This window comes from Anastrepha ludens, chromosome 2 (assembly GCF_028408465.1).
Source record: "Anastrepha ludens isolate Willacy chromosome 2, idAnaLude1.1, whole genome shotgun sequence".
NCBI classification, from domain to species: domain Eukaryota; kingdom Metazoa; phylum Arthropoda; class Insecta; order Diptera; family Tephritidae; genus Anastrepha; species Anastrepha ludens.
The window spans coordinates 156,424,323-156,446,719 of record NC_071498.1 but is presented as its reverse complement, the minus strand read 5'-3'; the positions used below and the strand labels follow the sequence as shown (position 1 = coordinate 156,446,719).

Here is a 22,397-nt window from a genome sequence, read left to right as displayed (position 1 = left end):
TACTTACAAACAAAACTTCCCAAAAATCGACTATTTTTTGACCCCCCACAGTGGCGTTCCCCTTTAAGGGGGGCGCCTGGTTTATAGGGTCAAAAAAATCAATTTTTTTTTCGTTTTAAGCGATTCCTAATATATTTCAAAATATTCACACAAAGTTACAGAGCATAATTCTCAATATTTCCGTAGATACAAGCTAAAGGTAGGCGAGCGTTAGGTAGTTACGCTGTGACCGGACAGCTATAGTACAAACTTTATCTTCTTTTCTCGACTTTTCATTTTTATGATTTCTTTGAATTGGCATTGGCGTACATGAATAAAAAAAACTAATGAACTTTTTGAAATGAATCATAGCTTGTTCCCTTCAATTATCTTCTATTTGAACTAACAAAATAGATAAAAAAAAAATTTTCAAGATTTTTTATACCCAGTTGAAGTGAATTTTTTTTTTATAGAAAGGCATTTTTTTCTTTAAAACCTCCAAAATTTTGGAATTTCTCTCAGTTTTCATAGTTCATCTAGATTAAAAAATCATGATAATTAGAAATCCATTTGAATTTTTTGCTTTAGATAATAATTACGTGCTGTATCTTGTACGCCAAGTGGAAGCTCCAGTGTTGCAGCGCTCTACTATTGTAATTTCTATGTTAAACATTTTTTTCAACTTATTTTACGAGTAACCAGTACAAAATTTGTTTATACTTTTTAAATGTTCATTAAAAGAAAGACCTTTGCAGTGCTAAATTTATTTTTTTCTTAAAAAAAAAAAAAATGGCAAAGAGATGCAATTTTTAGACCTCATAAACCAAGCTCCCCCCTTAATACATCGTGTTTCGACTTGACTAGTAAAATTTCAAAAAAAAAAAAATAATTGTAATAATAATTGTTTGTGTGGAGGCCGTTTCTCCAGACGTCCTTTGCGGTGATCATCACAAGTCCTTGGAGTTTCATTTAAAATCAATCGGACAAGAGAAATTTTTATTAAGGGAACAGATGCCTATAAAATTTCGAAAAAAAAAATTTTTTTTTCATAAAATGTTAATATAATCCTTTAATAATATGTCAAAAAATTATGAGAACGTAAATTTAAGTATTTCTTATAAAGGGTGGTTAAGTTTCAAGGGCCGGTGTTGATTTTGAATAAAATACAATTTTTTTAGGAAATTATTGTCATTTCTCTTTAATATGATAATATTGGTATGGCTCAATTACGTTTGAATCAAATTATCGGCCAAATGGCCGCCGCGGCCTCGGCGGCATATGTACGTTCATTCGATGGTCAAAATTTTCGATGACGCTGAGCCATAATTGAGGTTCTATGCCGTTAATGTGCCGAATTATCTCATCCTTTAGCTCTTGTCTTATCGACGTACACCTTTTTTTTTCAAATAACTCCAAAGAAAGAAGTCCAACGGTGTCAAATGTCATGATCTTGGCGGCCAATTGACATCGCCGCGACGTGAGATTATTCGGTCGTCAAATTTTTCGCGCAAAAGAGCCATTGTTTCGTTAGCTGTGTGACAAGTGGCACCGTCCTATTGCAACCAAATATCGTCTACATCCATATCTTCCAATTCGGGCCATAAAAAGTTTGTTATCATCTCACGATAGCGAACACTTCACAGTAACCGCCTGACCGACCTCATTTTGGAAAAAATACGGCCCAATGATGCCGCTGGCCCATAAACCGCACCAAACAGTCACTCTTTGTGGGTGCATTGGTTTTTCGGCAATCACTCTTGGATTATCATTCGCCCAAATGCGGCAATTCTGCGTATTGACGAATTCACTGAGGTGAAAATGTGCCTCATCACTGAAGATATTTTCTTCGAAAATTGGGCATTCACTGTTGCCATTTCCTGCACCATTCTGACCATTGACGACGCTTGAAATCGTCAAGAGGCTTTAGTTCTTGAGTTAATTGCACCTTGTTAGCGTGTAAATGCAAGTTTTTGTGCATAATCTTCATGAACGACGAGCGTGACAGGTGCAATTTTTGGACACGACAACGAGTTGAGGTCGACGGCTCTTCAAGCACACTATCGCGAACAACAGCAATATTTTCTGCAGTACGAGCTGTACGAGCATGCACTGGTGTTTTCACATCTCCTATAGACCCGGTTTGCTCAAACTTTTGCACAATTTTTCCAATTGTACGCACATTTGGACGATTAAATTGACCGGAAAAATCACGAAGTGCGCGATATGCATTTCGATTTGAACGCCCATTTTCAAAATAAGCCTGAATAACTTTAACGCGTTGCTCGATTGTGTATCTTTCCATGGTTCAAATTGAGTTAGTCTGAAATTGAAAAATGTCAAATGAAATGCAGAAAAAAACTTGACGTTTAGGTGTGGTTCACATTCAACAACGGCCCTTGAATTATATACTCAAAATTTTTCTAAAAACTCTCAGCAAAAAAGTTTGAGATTTTGTTGAAAATTTGCCGAATTTTCACAAATTTTGTAAAAAGTTCGAAACCTTGCTTGATATGGTTCTCGTTGAAGTATAGTATGAACTATATTTTTGTAAAAAAATAATTGAAATTGCAAAATAAATAAATGAATACCAAAACGTTCCAATATGTACACTACATTATATGTTCATATTTCCTTTATGCGCTTTCACCCTTTGCGAGTGTTTGATCGAGCTCCTCCTCCTATTTGTGGTGCGCGTCTTGAGGTTGTTCCACAAATGGAGGGACCTATAGATTCAAGCCGACTCCGAACGGCAGATATTTTTATGAGGAGCTTTTTCATGGCACAAATGCTCATAGTATTCCCTAAATTCCCTTCCAGCAAACACCCAAGACATTCCATATCGCGGAAAACCTGGAGAAGAATGGAAGCGAATATCCGGAAGATGAACCAACTGATGTTAGTTTTTCAGTCTAATGAGCTCTTCGCTCCCTTATTTTGAGGCCAGAGAGGAGTTGGGGATATATTTTTTTTCAATAAGCATCCTCTTAGCACTATTTCTTATCTGAAGGCTGCAATTACAATACCGTTATGGCCAACATGCCTAAGGGACATTTGATTCCGGCATGCAATAGTTTCGGGACCCGGATCGAGGAGGCTATTGCAGCTAATCGAAATTCTATTGAATGGTTTTATAGATATTAAAATAGGTTAATGTTGTGTAAAAAAATCGTGAAGATTCATTCAATTTTGTTCAAAATAAAAGCTTTCATTCTCAAGTTGTCCTCAAATACCATACGCACCTATGCGTTCATAAGATCAGTGGTAGTCAAAGGGATTAAATGAATGAATGTAGTGGCGGGACACTGGTAAAGGGTCCGCCATATAACTTTACGGAATTAAAAATGCTATAATATATAAAAGAAACTACTCAATATTTTTCCAAACTGTTTTTTTTATTTTGAAGTACAATCCTTCCGGTTAATGATGGAACACAACTTCATTCATATGGCTGCCTCGGCTAGCCATGCACCATTCCATACGATCGGTCCAATTTTTCAACACATTTTCGATTGTATGCGGCTGTATTTCAACTATGACATCGCATATGTTGGTCTTCAGTGCATCAATTGTTGCTGGTTTGTTGGCATAACACTGGTCTTTGACGGCACCCCAAAGATAATAATCCAACGGCGTCAAATCGCAGCTCCGAGGCGGCCAAACGATATCCGAATTTCGGCTGATAATGCGATCTTCGAAGACAGTGCGCAAAAGATTGATCGTAGCATTCGCTGTGTGGCAAGTAGCGCCATCTTGTTGGAACCAAATGCCACCAATATCCTCCTCTTCAATTTCTCGGAACAAAAATTCGTTCAACATGGGCCGGTAACGCTCTCCATTGACGGTTACGACCACTCCTCGCTCATTTTCGAAGAAAAATGGACCAATGATGCCTCTCGACCAAAATCCGCACCAAACAGTGTCTCGTTGTAAATACATCGGCTTTTCTTCGAGTGCGTGCGGGTTTTGTTAACATACCCGCCGCAAAGTAACGCACATACGCTTCATTCGGTGTTTTTCTTCTTCCCATTGCCGTACGTAATTTTCGTACTCATTCTGCAACATTTCCATGATTTTCAAAGTAATTTCCCAGCGTTCTTTGAGCGTATACACAACCATTTTCGTTCAGCAGAAGAATAAAACTAATTTTCTGTCAAATCAGATGACAGCTAAGTGTTACCATTCTTCAAATAATACCTAGTTCAAATCCGTAACGATAGATGGCGGGCCCTGTATAATAAAGCGATGTTCTGGAAATACGAGTCAAAATTGTTTTTTTTTTTTTGTTTTTATTTATTTAAAATTAAGTACTTTTTTCCGAAGTAAAAAACTGGAGGCTGCACGGCCTTTCTTCGATGGTGGGGCGAACACTTATACAATTGCAGTTTTTCATATACGGTGAACAAAAAAATTTTTTCCTGTAAATTTTCTTGATATATCGCGTCCTTTTAAAGAAAAAAAAACATTTCATATTTTATGAAGGGTGGTTAAATTTCAAGGGCCGATGTTGAATGTGAACCACACCTAAACGTCAACGACACCGGCGACGACTTCTTTCTTTGGGGTTATTTGAAAGAAAAGGTGTACGTCGATAAGCCAGCAACAATTCAAGAGCTAAAGGATGAGATAATTCGGCACATTAACTGCATAGAACCTCAATTATGCCTCAGCGTCATCGAAAATTTGGACTATCGGATGGAGGTGTGCCGATAATTTGATTCAAACGTAATTGAGCCATACCAATATTATCATAATAAAGAGAAATGACAATAATTTCCTAAAAAAATTATATTTTATTCAAAATCAACACCGGCCCTTGAAACTTAACCACCCTTTATAACAAAATATGTAATATATAAAAAACACTTTCCGCATCTCCATGCAACATATCAATCGATCTATTGGAAATTAGTTAGGTGTACGAGTACGACCGACTGACTTCCAAAATATAGTTGCGAGGAATATGCGGTTATAACATAATAAGTAAAACATACAGCCATGGACAGATAAATAGCACAAATGTGAACCTCTTATGTTAAGTTCAGTTTTTAGTACGGATTCTGCTTTGATCAAATAAATTTGTTTGTTTACATTTATTACCGTTATTAAGCTTAAGCTATTAAGAATTTACCGTTTTTTTTCTATGGAATTTTTTGCGTTCTATTTTATTTATGCTTATTGCTGTTTTGAAGTGGACACAAAAATAGCACATTTTAACTTGTACAGCGGAGAGTAAAACTTTAATATTGTTTCAGCGATTTTTAGTATACTTTTTGTTTCTTAAATAAAAGTTTAAAGTAATTACTAAAAATGGAACGTGGAAAACATTGCACGCCGGAGAAAGGAGCTCTTATAGGTATACCGTATGAGTCAAAACCGAAAAAGCTATGCAGAAATAGCTGAAATGAAAGAAACCAAAGCCGCGAAAAACTGATGTTAATGTGGATAGAGCTATAATACGCAAGAGCAAAGCAGATCCTTTTAAGTCAGCCCGGCAAATAATGCTTGAAATAAACCAAGAATCTGGTCTACAGGTGTCCAGAAATCTTGTAGAAAGGCGACTTTACGAAACCCAGCTGTTTGGTCGCATAAGCAGAAAAAAACCACTCCTCGGAAAAATACATATCAAACACCGACTTGCCTTTGCAAAAGCGCACAAAGACAAATCTATTCGGTTTTGGAAAAACGTACTTTGGACCGACGAAACCAAAATAAATAGGATGGGACCAGATGGGAAAACTATTGTACGTCGTCCAAAAAATCTAACGCTAAATCCTAGGTTCACAAAAAAGACGATTAAAAACGGCAGCGGAAGCATCATGGTTTAGGGAGCTTTTTCCTGGCATGGTGTTGGGCCGATTATTCGCGTGGTTGGTAAAATGGATAGATTTCAGTATCTGGATATACTCCAGCCATTTGTGTTTGAGTTTATGCCATTAGCTTGGATATTTATGTAGGACAATGATCCAAAGCATACTGCAAAGACAGTGAATCAATGGCTCAGAAGAGAAAAAATTAATGTACTGTGTTGTAATGTGTTTGGCCGGCGCAGAGGCGCTGATCTCAATCCAATAGAAAATTTGTGGAATGACGTTAAGGTCAAAATCGCTAACAAAAATTTAAAAAAATTGTGATGATTTGTGGGCCGCAGTTGAGAAGGCTTGGTACTCGATTCCAAAGGAAAGATGCCACTAACTTGTAGAAAGCATGGAGCGACGGCTTGAAGTAGTAATCAAAAACGGTTGATATAGTACAAAATACTAATCTGGTGAAACAATATTAATACTTAACTATCTGATTTGTTTAGTATTTTTGCTTTTATCTGGAATTTTTTAGGATGTGCTATTTATGTGTCCAGGAGGTTTCGTGAGTTATCAACGTTCTCGTAAATTAAATCAGAACTACATTTTTTTGGTTTTAAAGTGGAAGTAAATAAGTTTTTTATTTTTTATTTTGCTTTTTTCCCAATAAAAAATAATTATTTAAAAACATATTCAACTCTTTGCTTTCAAAGTCTAAATGTGATATTTATATGACCATGGCTGTAACAAAATATAACGTAACATAATGGAACTTAACGTAACATAACATAACACAACATAACATAACTTAATTAATATAACAAAAAATAACAACATGTCATAACATAACATATGGAGAAGGTGAACGATATGAAGTGTTACGAATTTAAAACACCATAACTTTTTTGTGTGAAATTAGTTTTTATTCATTTCAAAGACAAAATTGTTCAAAAATGATTACAATTTTAACATAAGTATATTCACTTAAGCTCGATATGACCACCTTTTGCCCTGACTATAGCCTTCAAACGGTCAAAAAATGAGTTGCATGCTGCACGAATGTGAACTTGAGGTATTTTGGCCCATTCTCGTTCACCCGTTGGAACGTCTATGGTCTACGACCGAAATGTTTGCGTGTCCACGGCTCTAAAGCAGCTTCTGAAACATTTTCCCGATAATAAGTCGCATTCACTTTGACACCAGGCTCGAAAAAAACGATTGGAGAGCGTCCATCAGCGGTCACTGCTGCCCAAACCATTACTTGCGATGGGAAATTGCTTCGTGTGGCCATACGTAGGCTCAAATTCTCGTATGTGCGTAACTGCTCAATTGGGAAATTTTTTTCATCAGAAAACACAATGTTAGGAAATTCGCCACGTTCGTGCAAGCCCAACAACACCTTTGCTCTTTCGCACCGAACTTTTTTTTGCTGGGGTGAAAGATCGTGTGCTTTTTGGAACTTGTAAGCCTTGACCCTGAGCTCATTTTTCAATATGGGTCGAATGCTGTCTTGCGATATTTTCAGTTCTTTGGCCATTTTTCTTCCACTTCGACGTGGATTTCGTTCAAGTCGAGGCTTCACTTTCCGAAAAATTTCTGGCGTTGTTGCGGTTTTCTTGGTCCGCCTCCATAGCGTTTTGTAATGCTACCAGTATCATTGTAACGTTTTCTAGTGCGATACACAAACATTTTATTCACTTTGAGGTGACTGAGCTCACGAATAATGGCTGGTTGTGATTTTTCAGCCAAATATAACGCAATAATACTATTACGTTTGAATTCCATCACAGAAAAAAAAATTCAGCAAAACTGAGACGCAAATGCTTTTGATGGATTATAACCAATATATTGTACTGTCATTAGAACAATTTGACGTTGATGTCTTGAGCTGTTTTACAGATACAAGCAGTGTGAAGTTGGTAACACTTCAAATCGTGCACAGTGTATATTATGTCGTAGCATCATCTCATATTCACTGAAGGTTTTGGAGAAAACGGTTAAAGTTTTCGATACGGAAAACTTAGCCATAAAGTCCAATCGCTGAAGGTCAGAAGATGTTGCAAAGTTCACAATATAATTTATAGACATTTTTCCCACCATTAAAGTAAATATTTTAAGGGAAATATTAATAAATTGTTCTGTGTAGAAAGATCGTATTTTTCTAAGTACAACTATGCAACCGCATCACAATTGTTTAAATATGGGTTTTTCTACTATCATCTTTTGTCATAAGGTCTCATTAGCGTTATTGTTGATAAATTGAATAAACTTTCGATACCCATTTGGTTTATATAGTGGCTTGAGCAGCTCAATTGGCATTCAGTTGTACATTAAATCTTCTAGCAAAAGGAAATAACAACTTACTTTTTCGACAATGAAATTCCTGGCTTCTTACCTGATTGTTGCAGTTATGTATGGATTTTTATATCTCAATCAAGCATCAGCAGAGGAGATAGAGTTCCTTTGAATCGTGATATCATGTTTAAGTAATAAATAAAGCTGCATTAAATTTTGTGTATTATTTTTGCCATAATTGGCTGGCGGTGTTGGCATCTACGTTTGGTTTTCTTCCTCTAGCGATACGAGTATTATCATCAGCTCTATTAAATTCGAAAAGCAAAAGTAAAAACTGAATAATAAATAGAAAAATAAATATACTCCATCTGGCAATAGTATAGGGAAATACAAACCACTAAATCTAAACTCGTGGATATCCCATTAGGATTGATTGACTTCGATCAGTGTTTGCATTAACCACCTCGTAGTAGCAGCTCTGCTCTCGCTATTGCTCTGTACTTGAACAGATAGCGCCAACCGCGGGATCAACTGTTTTGATCAGCTCCCAGCTACTGTTCGTTACTGCTAGTAGCTCAGAATATTATTATTATTATTATTATTAAATTTATACTTTACAAATTAATTTGTAAAATATATTTTGGAGGCTCGGTTACTGGGCCATTTTGCCTCGCAAGCGTGTTCAAATTTCGTGCAGCAGATTGTGTTTTTTGAAAGCGTCACTTAGTATCTTAATCGTAACTTCTTTGCTACAGTCGAGAGTTGTGGTTAAATTGCTGCTGTAGCGCGAGATGGGGCAGTACTTTAGAATGTGTTCTATGCTAAGGAGTGTAATGCACCGCCTACATTCTCGTGGGGTTACGCCCTTGTACAGGGTGGGCCATATAGCGTATGCTTTTTGAACCACTTATTTTTTTGAGAATGGTAACACATATGACATGCCAAATGTGTTCATAATTCACTTAAAGGATTGACATTTACGAAATGGGACGCTATGCGCTTGAAAAACATTGGGAAATGTTGAAAACTTATTTCCAAAGTGGTGAGTGTTCTTCTTCTTTTCTGATGAAGCTCATTTTCACATCGGTGGCTACGTCAATAAGCAAAATTGTCAGATTTGGGGCTCAGAAAATCCACACGTTACTGTAGAGAAGCAAATGCATCCACAACGAGTCACTGTTAGGTTAAGTGCGGTTTTTGGTCTGGCGGCATCATAGGGCCATTTTTTTCGAAAATGAGCGAGGAGCCGCGGTTCAGTAAATGGCGAGCGTTACCGTGACATGCTCAACGAGTTGTTTCCAAAAATTGAAGAGGATGACATGGACGACATTTGGTTTCAACAGGACGATACAACTTGTCATACTGCCAAAGTTGCACTCGAACTTTTGGCTACCGTTTTTGAATTCCGATATACATTGGCCGCCTCGAAGCTGTGATTTAAGCCCGTTGGACTATTTTTTTTGGGGAGCCGTTAAGGACAAATGCTATGCGGACCATCCAGAGACGATTGATGCTTTAAAACACGGAATCGAAGTTGCCATTCATGAAACTGGAGTCCAAACAATCGAAAATGTGCTTAAAAATTGGGTTGATGGAATGGCCTACTGTAAAGCCAGTCGTGGCAGTCATTTGAACGATATTATTTTTCATTCATAAATGACAATGATCAATCTTCAAAATAAAAAAAAAAAATTTGAAAAAATATTGATTTTTTTTTTTTTATAGCCGATTCAAAACGCAAATTTTACATGGCCCACCCTACAGTAGCGTTCAGATATAAATTTCGTTACACCTACTCTTGTTCTGGCTATTGTGATGCATTTATCGCGTGAGATATCTTTGTGGTAATTTGGTCGTTCGTATTTGAAGTTGTGGGCCCTTAAGAAACAGCTTGACGAGTCCCACAAGCTGTCTCTTAATGTTCTGAGATGAGCTCTATGGAAGTTTGTCATTACTGTGGTTCAGCAAAGAGTCTCCGCTATGAGTGGGATGTTAAACGTTTGTTTCGCAGATTTGTCCGCAAGTTCATTGCCTGTTATTTCCATATGACCTGATATCCATATTAGTTTAATTTCGTTCTGTCTTTTTGTTCTTCTCATTACATATCGATGCGCTTCACTAGTTCATTAAGTGGCGGTAGTAGTAATACGGTCGGCCGCCGTAGCCGAATGGGTTGGTGCGTGATTACCATTCGGAATTCACAGAGAGGTCGTTGGTTCGAATCTCGGTGAAAGCAAAATTAATAAAAAACACTTTTCTAATAGCGGTCGCCCCTCGGCAGGCAATGGCAAACCTTCGAGTGTATTTCTGCCATGAAAAAGCTCCTCATAAAAATATTTGCCGTTCGGAGTCGGCTTGAAACTGTAGGTCCCTCCATTTGTGGAATAACATCAAGACGCACACCACAAATAGGAGGAGGAGCTCGGCCAAACACCTAACAGAAGTGTACGCGCCAATTATTTATTTATTTTTTTTTTTTTAGTAGTAGTAGTAGTACTGGTAGTTTGTAGTTAGTAGGCAGTCAATTTTTTCGTAAAATATTTTAACCCCCTTATTATCTCCCATATTCGGGCTTTTTGATCCTTTATTTGATAAGAATCTAAATATTCCTGCAAAAAATGAGTTTGAGTTTTGAGTTCCACAAATATATTAATTGGAAAATTTCGCTATGGTTTGCTCTCGAGTTCTTTATTGAGCCACTGTATATTCTTCCGGCAATTGCAAGCAATAGGTTATGTTCAGAAACGCATTATAATGCGCAGTACTAGCAGCGCTGGCAGCACTGTCAATGTGACAATTCATGCAACTGATAGATTTGTTGAAAAATTGCAAATAGATTTGTTGCATTTATGAACGCGCTGTGCAGTAAAATGGAATTATTACTAAGTTTGGTCATGGACGATGTATGTGAGGAAAAAACCTATAATCTTTTATTAAATTTAAGAAAAAAAACCGTGTAAAGCTTAAAAGAAGGACATATCTTATCAAAAGTTTAATATCAAAACGGAAAATACCCAAAAATAAGTATTTTTTTGAAAGAATAAATTCGTTTCCCGAGGATATATTTTATTCTCATTTTCGAATGAATTGGTCCACTTTTGAGGTAAGTATTTGATATCCAGTTGCATCAGTATTTTTAATCAAATGTTTTATGAAGTATTTGAAAGCAGCTTTAACTCCAGTTTGGTTAACTGCAAGGACTGGTCGTTGTGGGAAACCATTAGAAAAATGTTTATATATAACATTATGGATTATATGTGATGAGTAAATTAGAAAATTTTCGCTGGGCGATGTTTCTATCTATTTTTAAATATTTATTAACTTTTTTTACTTCATCTACGACCTTAGCCCAGAGCACGCTTTTTTCCTCCTTCCCGACGTGAACTCGTTCTCCATGCTCAGTCGGACTCTGAGCAGTAATTTTATCTCCGATGTACTAAAGTAATCACTAAAACCAAGAAAAGTATAATAAAATAAAGTTTAAATATCGTATTTTTCATAAATTTTTGTATTAAAAGCTAAAATAAATAATTAAATACCCACTTTTCATCAGACATTGTACTAGCGTATTTATTGGCAGTGTGAAAATTTTTGCTGCAAATAATGCACGACTTTTGATACAAAAATGACGTTTAAGAACGCGTTGCATTTGCAGTACTGCCATATTTGCATTTTTGAACGCACTGCTCACTCTGAAATGGTATGTTGCGCATTATAATGCATTGTTGAACATACCCATAAGTTGACGTTACAATCCGATGATTGGTTTGGCAGCTTTTAAAATACGTCCCAAGGTTTTTTACTGTTAAGCTATACAAAAAAATTCAATTTTTGAAGTTCGAACCCTCGTCTCTTTGAATTAAAGAAATTATTTCGAACAATGTCAAATATTCAAATCTTTATTCAATATGTAGTAAAAAAATAAGTAATACAAGTAAATTCCAGTAAGCATAAAAAATAACAAATTAATAGGGAATGTTGAATAATTTCAACGCAATAAATTCTATTGCGGTATTTAGAACAAAAATAATGAAATAATGTAGTCCTTGTAGATGTATTTGTATATAAAATGTATATAAAAAATAATTAAATTATTACGGTAATTCAAGCATAAATGCCAAATGGATTATTGATTATGGAATAAGAATTATCTTGTGTTATGCAAAAACCCGTTGCGGACATCCACATCTATGCGTTCTTATACGAATAGAAACTGTCTTGTATGAGTGCCTCATATGCGAGGGTATAATTCTTATTTTGTATATCCACATCGTTATTGTATAAGTTTACTTCCAAAATATCATCCAAGTCCTGCTGATGACTGCCGGCACACATTTCTCCAACCTCTTCCGAACCTGCAAAATTACTAATATTCACACCAGATGTCGTGTTGTCCAAATGCTTCGACTCCTTGACGATACGTCCAATCACTGTGCGCTTGAGCACAACATTTTGTAATGCCTGTCGTATGTCCTTTTCGCGTAAGCGCGGATTCGGTATCAAACCATGTAGACTCGCGCGTATTGTGCGCAGTGGCCAATTAATCAATTCGAGTGGGCATTGCTTGAGGTGAGTGATTGCCACTGATTCGGTATTCAAGTAATCGACAAAAAGTACATCAACTTGCTTTGCGACCGGATTATGGGAGCGTATGACTGAGCGGTACCACTTCTTATCCTTGGGGTATTGCGCGAGGCAAATTGTGCGCGGTTCGAAATCGGTGAGTGGCGGTGAAGTTTTTACCAAATGTTTAATACGCCTCTGTAGTTCCAGTTCACGATATTTGAATTCGGTGAGATGTGGAAGAAGTTGAACAATGGTTGGTGTAACAACGCAAGCCACACTGCATTCGAAAGTGCGCTTACCAACTGGCAAGTGGGGATTTCTGAAGCATTCGAAACCGCTAAAGTATGAGAATACCGAGGAGGTTTCATTGGGAAAGAATTTGTCGAAAGCTGATGTTTCAAAGATCTGAAAGTAAAATGTATATGAAAGGTAAAATGTGTTGTTACTAATTAGGTTTGAAACTTTAAGGTAAGCAGTCAGTTTAATAAGCTGCAGTACTTAATAATATAATATCATAGTTGCAGAGCTACACTTCCGAAAAGATAATGATGTCGTACAACTGACCGAAATCTCTTTTTCTTCTGGATTGTGGCGACAATCGCTTAAGTGATATTCGCGGAGTTTAATAAAGCAAGCCTTCAGCGCACTAACAGCCTTCAATTAGACACACCAAGTGATGCCAACTCAGTCTCAGCTTGTTCTTACCAACGGAAAGGAGGTCTTCCGCTGCCTCTGCTACCACAAGCAGGTGTCGCAGTTACGACAGTCAGTTCTACGTTACCAGAGCGACACGGATTTGTGCTCGGGGACGAGTGTCGGCATATAGCCGCCCAAATTAGTTCGTAGCTGCAAGGCTCGCGACGTTTGTCGTTCTGAGCGATAAGATACGCATAGGTATAGTAAAAAAGCCACGTTTTCATTCAAAGTCATTAGAGGTCATTAGCGATGAAGTCTTATTTTGTTTATAATGCAAACTTACGATGTGAGACGACGGTAGAGTCAGAACGAATTTCAGTTGTTCGATTCAGTCTCTCAGGGTCACTGCCAGAGGAACCAGCAGGCTTTGTATATATTTTATATTTTATCCTGCGCACGATGGCTAAGCGATCTAGAGATGTTACGAAGTTCTGACGAGTACTACTTTGAATCTGATAAGACGAAAAGTGACGGCATTACTTCGTCAAGTGGAAGTGAAATCCGTGCTCTAAGGAATCCACTTAGGGATTTTAACATTAGCAGTGATAGAAGTTTGTTTATAATAATTTTTGGATTTTATGAAAAATTTTTCTTGTATTAAATCAAGTCTTAGTTTTTGTAACATTCAACGTATTTACTTTCTTTACTGCGCACTCCAATACCTCTCGTCCTCAGCGATGCTCGCTCGTCAAGCGGCTCTGTCCCCAAAGGGTTAAATCTAACCAAAGGTTGTCACTCCAGCAGCTTCCGCCACACATGTATGGCGGACGTTCACGCTGCTTCAACAACAATAACCGCACCGAATATTTTCAGAGCTGGAGCGTTTGTATCCATTCGGACGAATATGGAGCCGCTGCAAATTTATTTACTGCAATATGTCTATGTCGCCGTAAAGCTCATGCGGTTCATTCTTCCAAACCAAAAGCTATGATATTCGTCGTCGCCAATGCGCAGAGATCCAAGAAACTTCGGTAGAATCTTTCTCTCGAACAGTTCATGGACAGCCACATCATCCGCGCTTCTGCGCCATACAACAGAATGGGCATAATAAGAGTCTTATGAAGTGTGGTTTGTGTGTTTGTCGAGCGAGAATTTTACTATTCAATTGCCTTCTTGGCCCAAAGTAAAAGGTGTTGACAAGAGAGATTCCCCATTGAATTTCAATTTTAACGGCGTTGATACTGGTTGCCAAATGAAGCTCGAACACTTACTACCTCGAAATCGTAACTGTCAAAAATGACGAGGATGTCTAGACGCAAGTGCGCTTTTTCAATACCAGGAGGTGCTTCGATTTGTCTTCGTTTACCGCTTCCGATAAGATTGCGGTTAATCAAATTACGGGCGGTTTATCAAAATATTATGCACATTTTAGTATTTCGATACAGTTAAGTTCTTCATTGGGCTAATATTTCTAATCACTGTAGTAGATGATCTAGTAATATGCTTTAGAAAATAACAACAATTTTAAGCGATTAGCCAATGTCAAGAAATCGAAACACTACGAGATCTTCACGATGACTTCAACTTGCACAAAAAATTGAAAGAAATAATAGAGATACGTAGAAAAAGAAAAGACATTGCTATATGGCTTGGTAATATGGACCATAAAACTCTACGACATTAACAGACTGGAAGCATTTGAAATGTGGCTTCTCCGGAGATTGCTCAAGATACCATGGACCGAACACGTTTCTAATGAAGAAACGCTACGAAGAGTTGACGGCGACCGACAACTAATCAAGTGCATCCAACGACGAAAAATTTCATATTTGGGGCATATTTTACGAAACCCGAAATATGAACAGTTGCAACTCATATTGCAGGGCAAGATTGAAGGAAGAAGAGATATCGGGCGTAAGCAGTTTTTTTTAGTTGAAGAACATAAGGCAGTGGACCGGTACACAATGTGTGGGTCGGGAAGCAGCTAGAGACCGCGAATTATTTTCAAATATAGTGAAAAATTAAAAAAAAAAAAAAAAAAAAAATTCTGTTACTTTTAAATTGTATAAAGTAAATAAAGAAGAAGAAGTGTAGCCACATAAACAGTTATTTTCCCCCGTTTTGTGATCGCGGCTAGGCAAATTTCGCGCACTGTACTACCATTAAATGTATTAAACTAGGTTCTATTTAACCTAGGGGCTCTCTGCCCCAGGCTTGGAATTGGTTGAAAGCCAAATTCTTTCAGACAATCTTTGGTTGGATAAAAAGCCGGGTCGTTCCCGTACTGTCTGATTTCGCATTGGGAATGTGCTCAGATCTTTCATATTCAATGAATTTATAGAGCACATGAAAAAAGTACGGGTCTTGAATTTGTGTCAATGGCGCACGTTATGCATAAGCGGAACTTAGGCAAATAGTCAATAGAGCAGTTAAGTCTAAATTGAATAAATCCAACCAACAACTTACCTGCCGTGGTCGTAGCGCAAAGCTAGCACTGTCGCGTATTTCTATTTCTCTACCCCTTGGTTTCTCTAGTGTCCTCTGTTGTTGCTCCTTTGCCTTTTCTTTCTTCAACTCCTTCTTTATCTCTTTCTCCACATGCTTTTCTTTTTCCTTAGCCGTTTGACGTTCTGTATCATCGTCTACGGTGTGCCAGAAGTTTAGCGCAAAACTCTGTTCCAACTCTACAACGGCGGCATCGTCGTCATCATCTCCAATACCCCAAATGCCAGCGACTGTAGCTGCACTCATGTCACCGCCACTGCAGACATTGTCACTTTGTATGGCGGCCAATTCACTTTTCATAAAATGTTCACTGCCATACAAATTTTCATGCAACATTTGTTTATGCATTTGCTTGTACTCGTTGGTGTCGAACATGCGCTTCTTGCAAGGTGGCACAAATGTCTGTTGGTGTGTTTGCTCCTGTTGCAGTGTCAAATGTGCGGCCTGCGCTGGCGTTGTCATCGTTGGCATGCGATCATCCCGCATTAGGTCGTCATTCACGCATTCATCACTATTTAGGTGAACGTGATCGTCTAAATTATCAATCAGCATATCGAGGAAACTTGCAATTGAGTTATCACTGTCGCTCGAGTCGGTAACTTTGATGTCCTCATCATGGTCGTGATGGTGTTTAGAGTACTTAAATTGGAACTATGACAATGAAAGTAGATATGAAAAAATTGATATTAATTAAAATGAATGAATTGCAAATTTTTACAATAAGGTACTTAATTAAAAAAAATGTTAGGTATTTTTGACATTTTTTTATTAACTTTTTTTTAATAACATTTCATAGCTGGGGCATGATTCAATTATTAATGGTTTGCTCACTAGTGACATCCGATTTTTGACACTCCCTTACAAAAGGTTGTATTTAAGAAGGTGCATAAAAAGGAATAAATTAAATCCTTTTTGGTAAAAATGGTAGCAAAATAGTATTTTGTTACTTAAATGGAAAGAAACTGCGAACGGTTTTAGTTTCGCCAATATGAAACTATTTTGTTAAAAATAAATAAATAATTGGCACGTACAATTCTGTTAGGTGTTTCGCCGAGATCCTCCTCGTATTTGTAGCGCACGTTCCACAATTGGAAGGCCCTACAGTTTTAAGCCGATTCCGGTAGATGGTTTTTTATGAGAAGCTCTTTCATACTGGTACTGTGCTTTTCTAAGCCTCCTTTGGACACTTCATCCATCCATAGGAAGGTGGGCTCATTGGAAACAAGTTCTGCCATCTTTTTTATAATGAGGTCTGCAATGTAATCGACTGCGTCGGGACTATTCAATAATTCTCCCTGCTGTAACTCCTTAGCAAACGCTAGCTCTTTGCAAAACATGAGTTACGTTTAAATCACCACATCATAAGAAATAAAGCTTTGTAAATTCTCCATCTCGATCTCGGATTACGTCAAATATTCTATTATGTCCTGACTTAAGCCGTATGTATTCCATGTCATACTATCATAGTCCTGAACATACCGATGAAAACTCTTGAGCGAGTTGTTGCTCGTAAGCAGTCCATTTTGAAAATGAAATGTTTTTTCTACAAATTTTACTTTCCTCCACTTTTAGTCAAAGTTTCTAGAGCTAGCAACCCAGTGTCTTGCTAAGGGAGCCGATTTGTCAAGAGGGAATGAGAAAGCTGCTTACTGAGCAAACCTTTTATTATTGAATCATGAGCTGGGGCACCAAATTACGAACGTAAGAGCGTAAAAAATTGACAAAAAACACATCGTTTAATTACAAAAAAAAAAAAAGAAAAAAAAAAACAAAAAAAAATATTCGTTTTTCTAAATACTTACGAAGAGCAGTACAAAAACTGGTAGCCACATAATTAGAAACACCATCAGCCAATGCAGTTGGATAAAATTTATTTTTAAATTCTCCTTAGTAAAATCGCGTGTGCATAGAAACAGAATAGAGAGCGCATTTAATTAGCTAAATTTAGTTGAGAAATTTTCCTAATTATGTGGAAGTGGAAAAAATTCTTTAAGGAGTAAAACCGCTGCGAAATTTTCAAAAAATCGATTTTTTTGTTGCTTATTCGAAAGGGCCGAAATTATCTTACGCCGCGGCTGCAAAAGTAATTAAAAAATCAAAAAAGTTTGTTGCGATGTGGAATCATACCGCTGATTGTACAAGTGCACAAAAATGTTGATGACTTTTCCGAGCGCGCTTGAAGCGAGTGACGACAAAGGAGCAGGATAAAGTGTTCGTCCAACTTTTTAAGCGGGACGCTTCGTTGTGACTAGGCCAATCATGATCAGTTCTTGCTAAAAAGGGAATAGATGTGAGTATCAACACCATGGGATCATTCAAAGGGCGCTAAGCGAGCTTAACTCTTGGGCTACAGGCTGTGGCGTAAGTTTAAACGCACGTAAAACAGAACTCATGCTATTTACGACCAGATATAAGGTACCAATTTTTACTCTACCAAGCATTAACGGACAAACCCTCTCACTTTCACCCAGTGCAAAGTACTTAGGGGTAATTCTGGACTCCAAACTTAGCTGGAAATTAAACATTGAAAAACGGGTAAAGAAAGCAGAAATCGCTGTATATGCCTGTAAACGTCTGCTAGGAGGAAGATGGGGTATACAACCCAAGTATTCATTATGGTTGTATAAGGCGGTTATACGACCAATTTTAACGCATGGCTCGGTAGTTTGGTGGAAAGCTTTGGAGAGAGAATACAACATCAAATTACTTAGCAGAGTACAAAGATCAGCCTGTGCAATAACAGTCGGTGCAATCAGACCATGTGCTAGGGAGGCCCCGAAAGCTTTGACACACGTTATTCCGGTAGATCTACATATCAAGAAGATGGCAACAATGAGTGCATTTAGGTTAAATGAAGCGTGTCGCTGGAAGCAAAAAGCGCTTGCCCATGCCAGTTTATTACTGCGACAAACCCAGTATGCCTCGAAGAGGACTGACTACATCGTCCCGACGGTAACATTCAGTAGACATTTTGTCACTATCTTTCCATCTCGGAAAGAATGGAATAAGGGATTCTCACTAAACAAGTTCGACTCAATAGTCTATACAGATGGCAGTAAAATGGATTGTGGTGTTGGAGCTGGTATATATTCTCATCGACTTAAAATTGAAAGATCTGTGCGTTTCCCTAATGCTTTCAGAGTCTTTCAGGCGGAAGTACTAGCGATTGGGGAAGCTTGTAGGCTACTAATCGCAGATCCCTCTTTTAAGGGTAATATCGCTATTATTTCGGATAGCCAAGCTGCAATCCAGGCACTGGGTTCAGCTACAACAACCTCTAAAGTGGTGGAACAAAGCAGGACTAGCCTTACCACCTTGAGCGAAAACCATAAAGTTACCTTAATCTGGGTCCCTCGACATCGGAGCATCGAAGGATATAGTCTTGCTGTAAAGAACTGTTAAACAAGTTGGTAACGAGGATGTGGCAACAAAATGGTGCGGAATGCTCTAGTTGGATTCTGGTAGAATCACCACTTAAACCAACCATCAACACCATCGAACGTCGACTGAAGGAGGCGAACATATCCTACTGTCCCACATCATCAAAACTACTGCTCTCAGAAAAACACATTGAGAAACAACAAAACAAGAAAATGGCGCCACAGTATTGGACTGGCCTTCTCAGTCCCAAGACATTGAAAATGTGTGGGGAATTATGAAAACGCATTTTGCCGGAAGGCCAGTCCATGATTTAAAGCAACTCGTGTGTCAAGTTCACAAAATCTAGTCCTGTTTGTCGACGAGCTACGCAGAAAAGTTGGTTCAAAGCATGAAGGAGATGCCAGGCTATACTCGACAACGATTGGAGACAACACGGCTTATTGAGTAATTGCGACTCGTAGTTCTGTACATACTTTCATGTAAAAAAAAATTAAATATATATCTTTTATACTTTATGAATCGCGGTTCTTGTTTTCTGACACAGACTGTAATTAAGTACATAGAACATAGTAAACTATCTTGGCGTCAGTCTTGACAAAACGCTTACGTGGAATTCCCATATTGAGAGAGTTACTTCAAAAGGCACAAGGGCATTCTTTGCCTGTACAAGGCTTTTTGGTAAGACATGGGGACTTAATCCTAGAATGACCTTCTGGACATACACCACAGTTGTGAAACCCCTAGTCACTTATGCATCCTTAGCATGGTGGTCCAAGGTCAAGCAAAGAAAGGCAGCAAACAAATTAAGCAAACCTCATCGCCTGATATGTGTTGGTATTACAGGGGCTATGAAAACATGTCCCACGGATGCATTGGGTGTGCTCCTGAACATACCACCGCTTCCAATTCTAATTGAAAGGGAAGCTCGCGCGAGTGCCTTAAGATTAAAAGGTATATCTGAACATAAAAGTGGGGATATGAAAGGACATTTAAAGATCTTGGAAGACTTCCTACATAGTCCCATTCTTCATAGGGATGATATACTATCACCCAAACCAATACTCTTCAGGAACTTCCAAGTTATAATTAATGAACGAACAGACTGGAGAACTAACTCTATCACTTTCGAACCTGGCTCCAAGCTATGGTTAACTGATTGGTCCAAATTGGAAAATGGTAGAACAGGGGCAGGAATCAATGTGCCCAAATTCAAAAAGTCGATTCCGATGGGATTCTACCCAACAATATTCCAGGCAGAAATACACGCCATTGAAATATGTGTGAGAGAATGCATTAGCAGGAAAATGAGAGGTACTCACATCTACATACTTTCAGATAGCCAAGCGGCTCTAAAAGCCCTTCTATCAACAACTATCACCTCTAAATTGGTAAATGATTGCCTAAACCTTCTCAACACGTTAGGAAACCTCAACATAGTAACACTATGCTGGATTCCGGGACATGAAGGACATGAGTGTGAAATGTGAATGTCCTGCGTTGGGCAGACAGAGACTTCATCACCTTGGTGGTATCGTAGTATCTCCATGCAATCTTTGGAACAACAAACCCAAAATTGTGCTAAAATTTTTAAAAAGCCTAAAACTCTAGGGTTACAAAATAGGCCTTTCACAATAGATCAGCTCTGGTCGCAGTGCGTAATGGCCTTATAATAATAAAGTACATAGTTTTTATTTTTGCATGGACTTTTCAAAGGACTGTCGTATGTAACGAATTGAGACCGAAATTCGACCCCCTGCACATACTTATGATGCTTAGTAGATGTATGTATGGAAGTAAACGCTTTTATAGAGATTAGATATTTAAATTACAGACTACAGTGGCTATCATTGTTGTATATTACAAAAACATATTTTGTCATATTTATACTCACAATTGTATCCGCTTTTATGTCCGGTAAAGCTTTGTCAGCACCATCAGCGTCATCATCATTATCAGTGGTCAACTCCATATTAGCAAACGGTTTCAATTTCTTATGTTGTGGCTTAATTGTGCGACGACCTTGCGCGGTTTCTCGCAGAACATGCCCACCTTCAACGAGATACTCTGCAACATCCATCTTGGACAAACGCATACTACACGCCTTTATCGGCTTTTGTAGCTCGGCGGCGGCTACACGTACGGAAACAAGTTTTTCCACAATTGTGACATGTATAATATCGAGCACATCTGTGGTATAGACACCGTTATTGGCCTTGGCACATATACCCCCAATACGATATTTATGTGCTATACGTGGCAACTTCGGGTATGGCGCAAACGGATACAAGTCTTGATATTTAACTGACTCGACATTGCCATAGTCAATAAATTGTACAATGTAATCGTCTTTCTTTAGTTCTTGTATAATGCCGCGATACAAACGCTTATCCACATGATAGCGCACCAAACAACCCTGACCGGGTGTGTAGGTGGGGACGAAGTCGTTCGGCAATTGATATTCGCTGTAAATTTTCATGAAGTGTGCTCGCATTTCGGTAAGCAGGTCCTCATCGTTTGCATCGTGCAAGTAAATAATGGCCTCATAGTCCACGTAAGTTGGTATGGCGGCGAAAATTGATTTATCATTTGGTTTAGAGTGCAGCCAAGCCTCAGGTGCTTTCGCAGTGAAAACCGTGGGTTTGCTGCTGGCCCCATCATTCATTTCGGTATCTAAGATGAAGTTCAGCTGAGGTATGTGTTCGCCATCATGACACTCATCAGCTCTTACAAAATTATCAGTGTCCTTCCATTTATTGAAGTCATTGGTTGGCTGTTGTGCACAACGATCAATTTCTGCAAAGGGAAAATGAATGTTACAAAGCAAAAACAAAAAGAAATAAATACTTCTAGTCAAGGTGCATTGATTAAAGGTGATGGCAGTAGACCATGATTCAATTATTAAAGGTTTGCTTACTTGTGACATTATCGAAGGCTGCATTTAAGAAGGTGAAGAAGTGGAAAAAATTAATTCGCTTTTGGTAAAAATCGTAAATTTTTACTTAAATGGAAACAAATTGCAAACTGTTTAAATACTCAATTTAAATTAATCGTTGAATATAAATAACATATTTTATGCAGAGTGTAAATATAGTTCACATACGAGAGCAAAACAAATTTCAGTCTGATTGATGTGGGCTAGTTTGAATTTGGCAGCTATTCGAGTAAGACGAGTTTCGTGATTTTCGCTAAGATGGAAAAGTGCAGTATCGTTCGGTAATTCACTTTTTGTTTTTGGAT

The 22,397-nt window shown here is 38.0% G+C and overlaps 1 protein-coding gene across 1 annotated transcript in view; it reads right to left on the bottom strand.

Annotated features, from left to right (window-relative positions):
• Positions 1 to 12,127: 12,127 nt before the first annotated feature.
• Positions 12,128 to 22,397, bottom strand: part of LOC128855462 (uncharacterized) — a 51,002-nt gene continuing 40,732 nt past the window's right edge. Inside the window, exons 9-11 of the mRNA XM_054090391.1 lie at positions 21,052 to 21,953; positions 15,741 to 16,430; positions 12,128 to 13,043 (exon numbers count right to left, since the gene is read on the bottom strand). Coding sequence (XP_053946366.1) covers positions 12,261 to 13,043; positions 15,741 to 16,430; positions 21,052 to 21,953 — 2,375 coding nt within the window. The 3' untranslated portion in view covers positions 12,128 to 12,260. The remainder of the gene's footprint in view (positions 13,044 to 15,740; positions 16,431 to 21,051; positions 21,954 to 22,397) is intronic.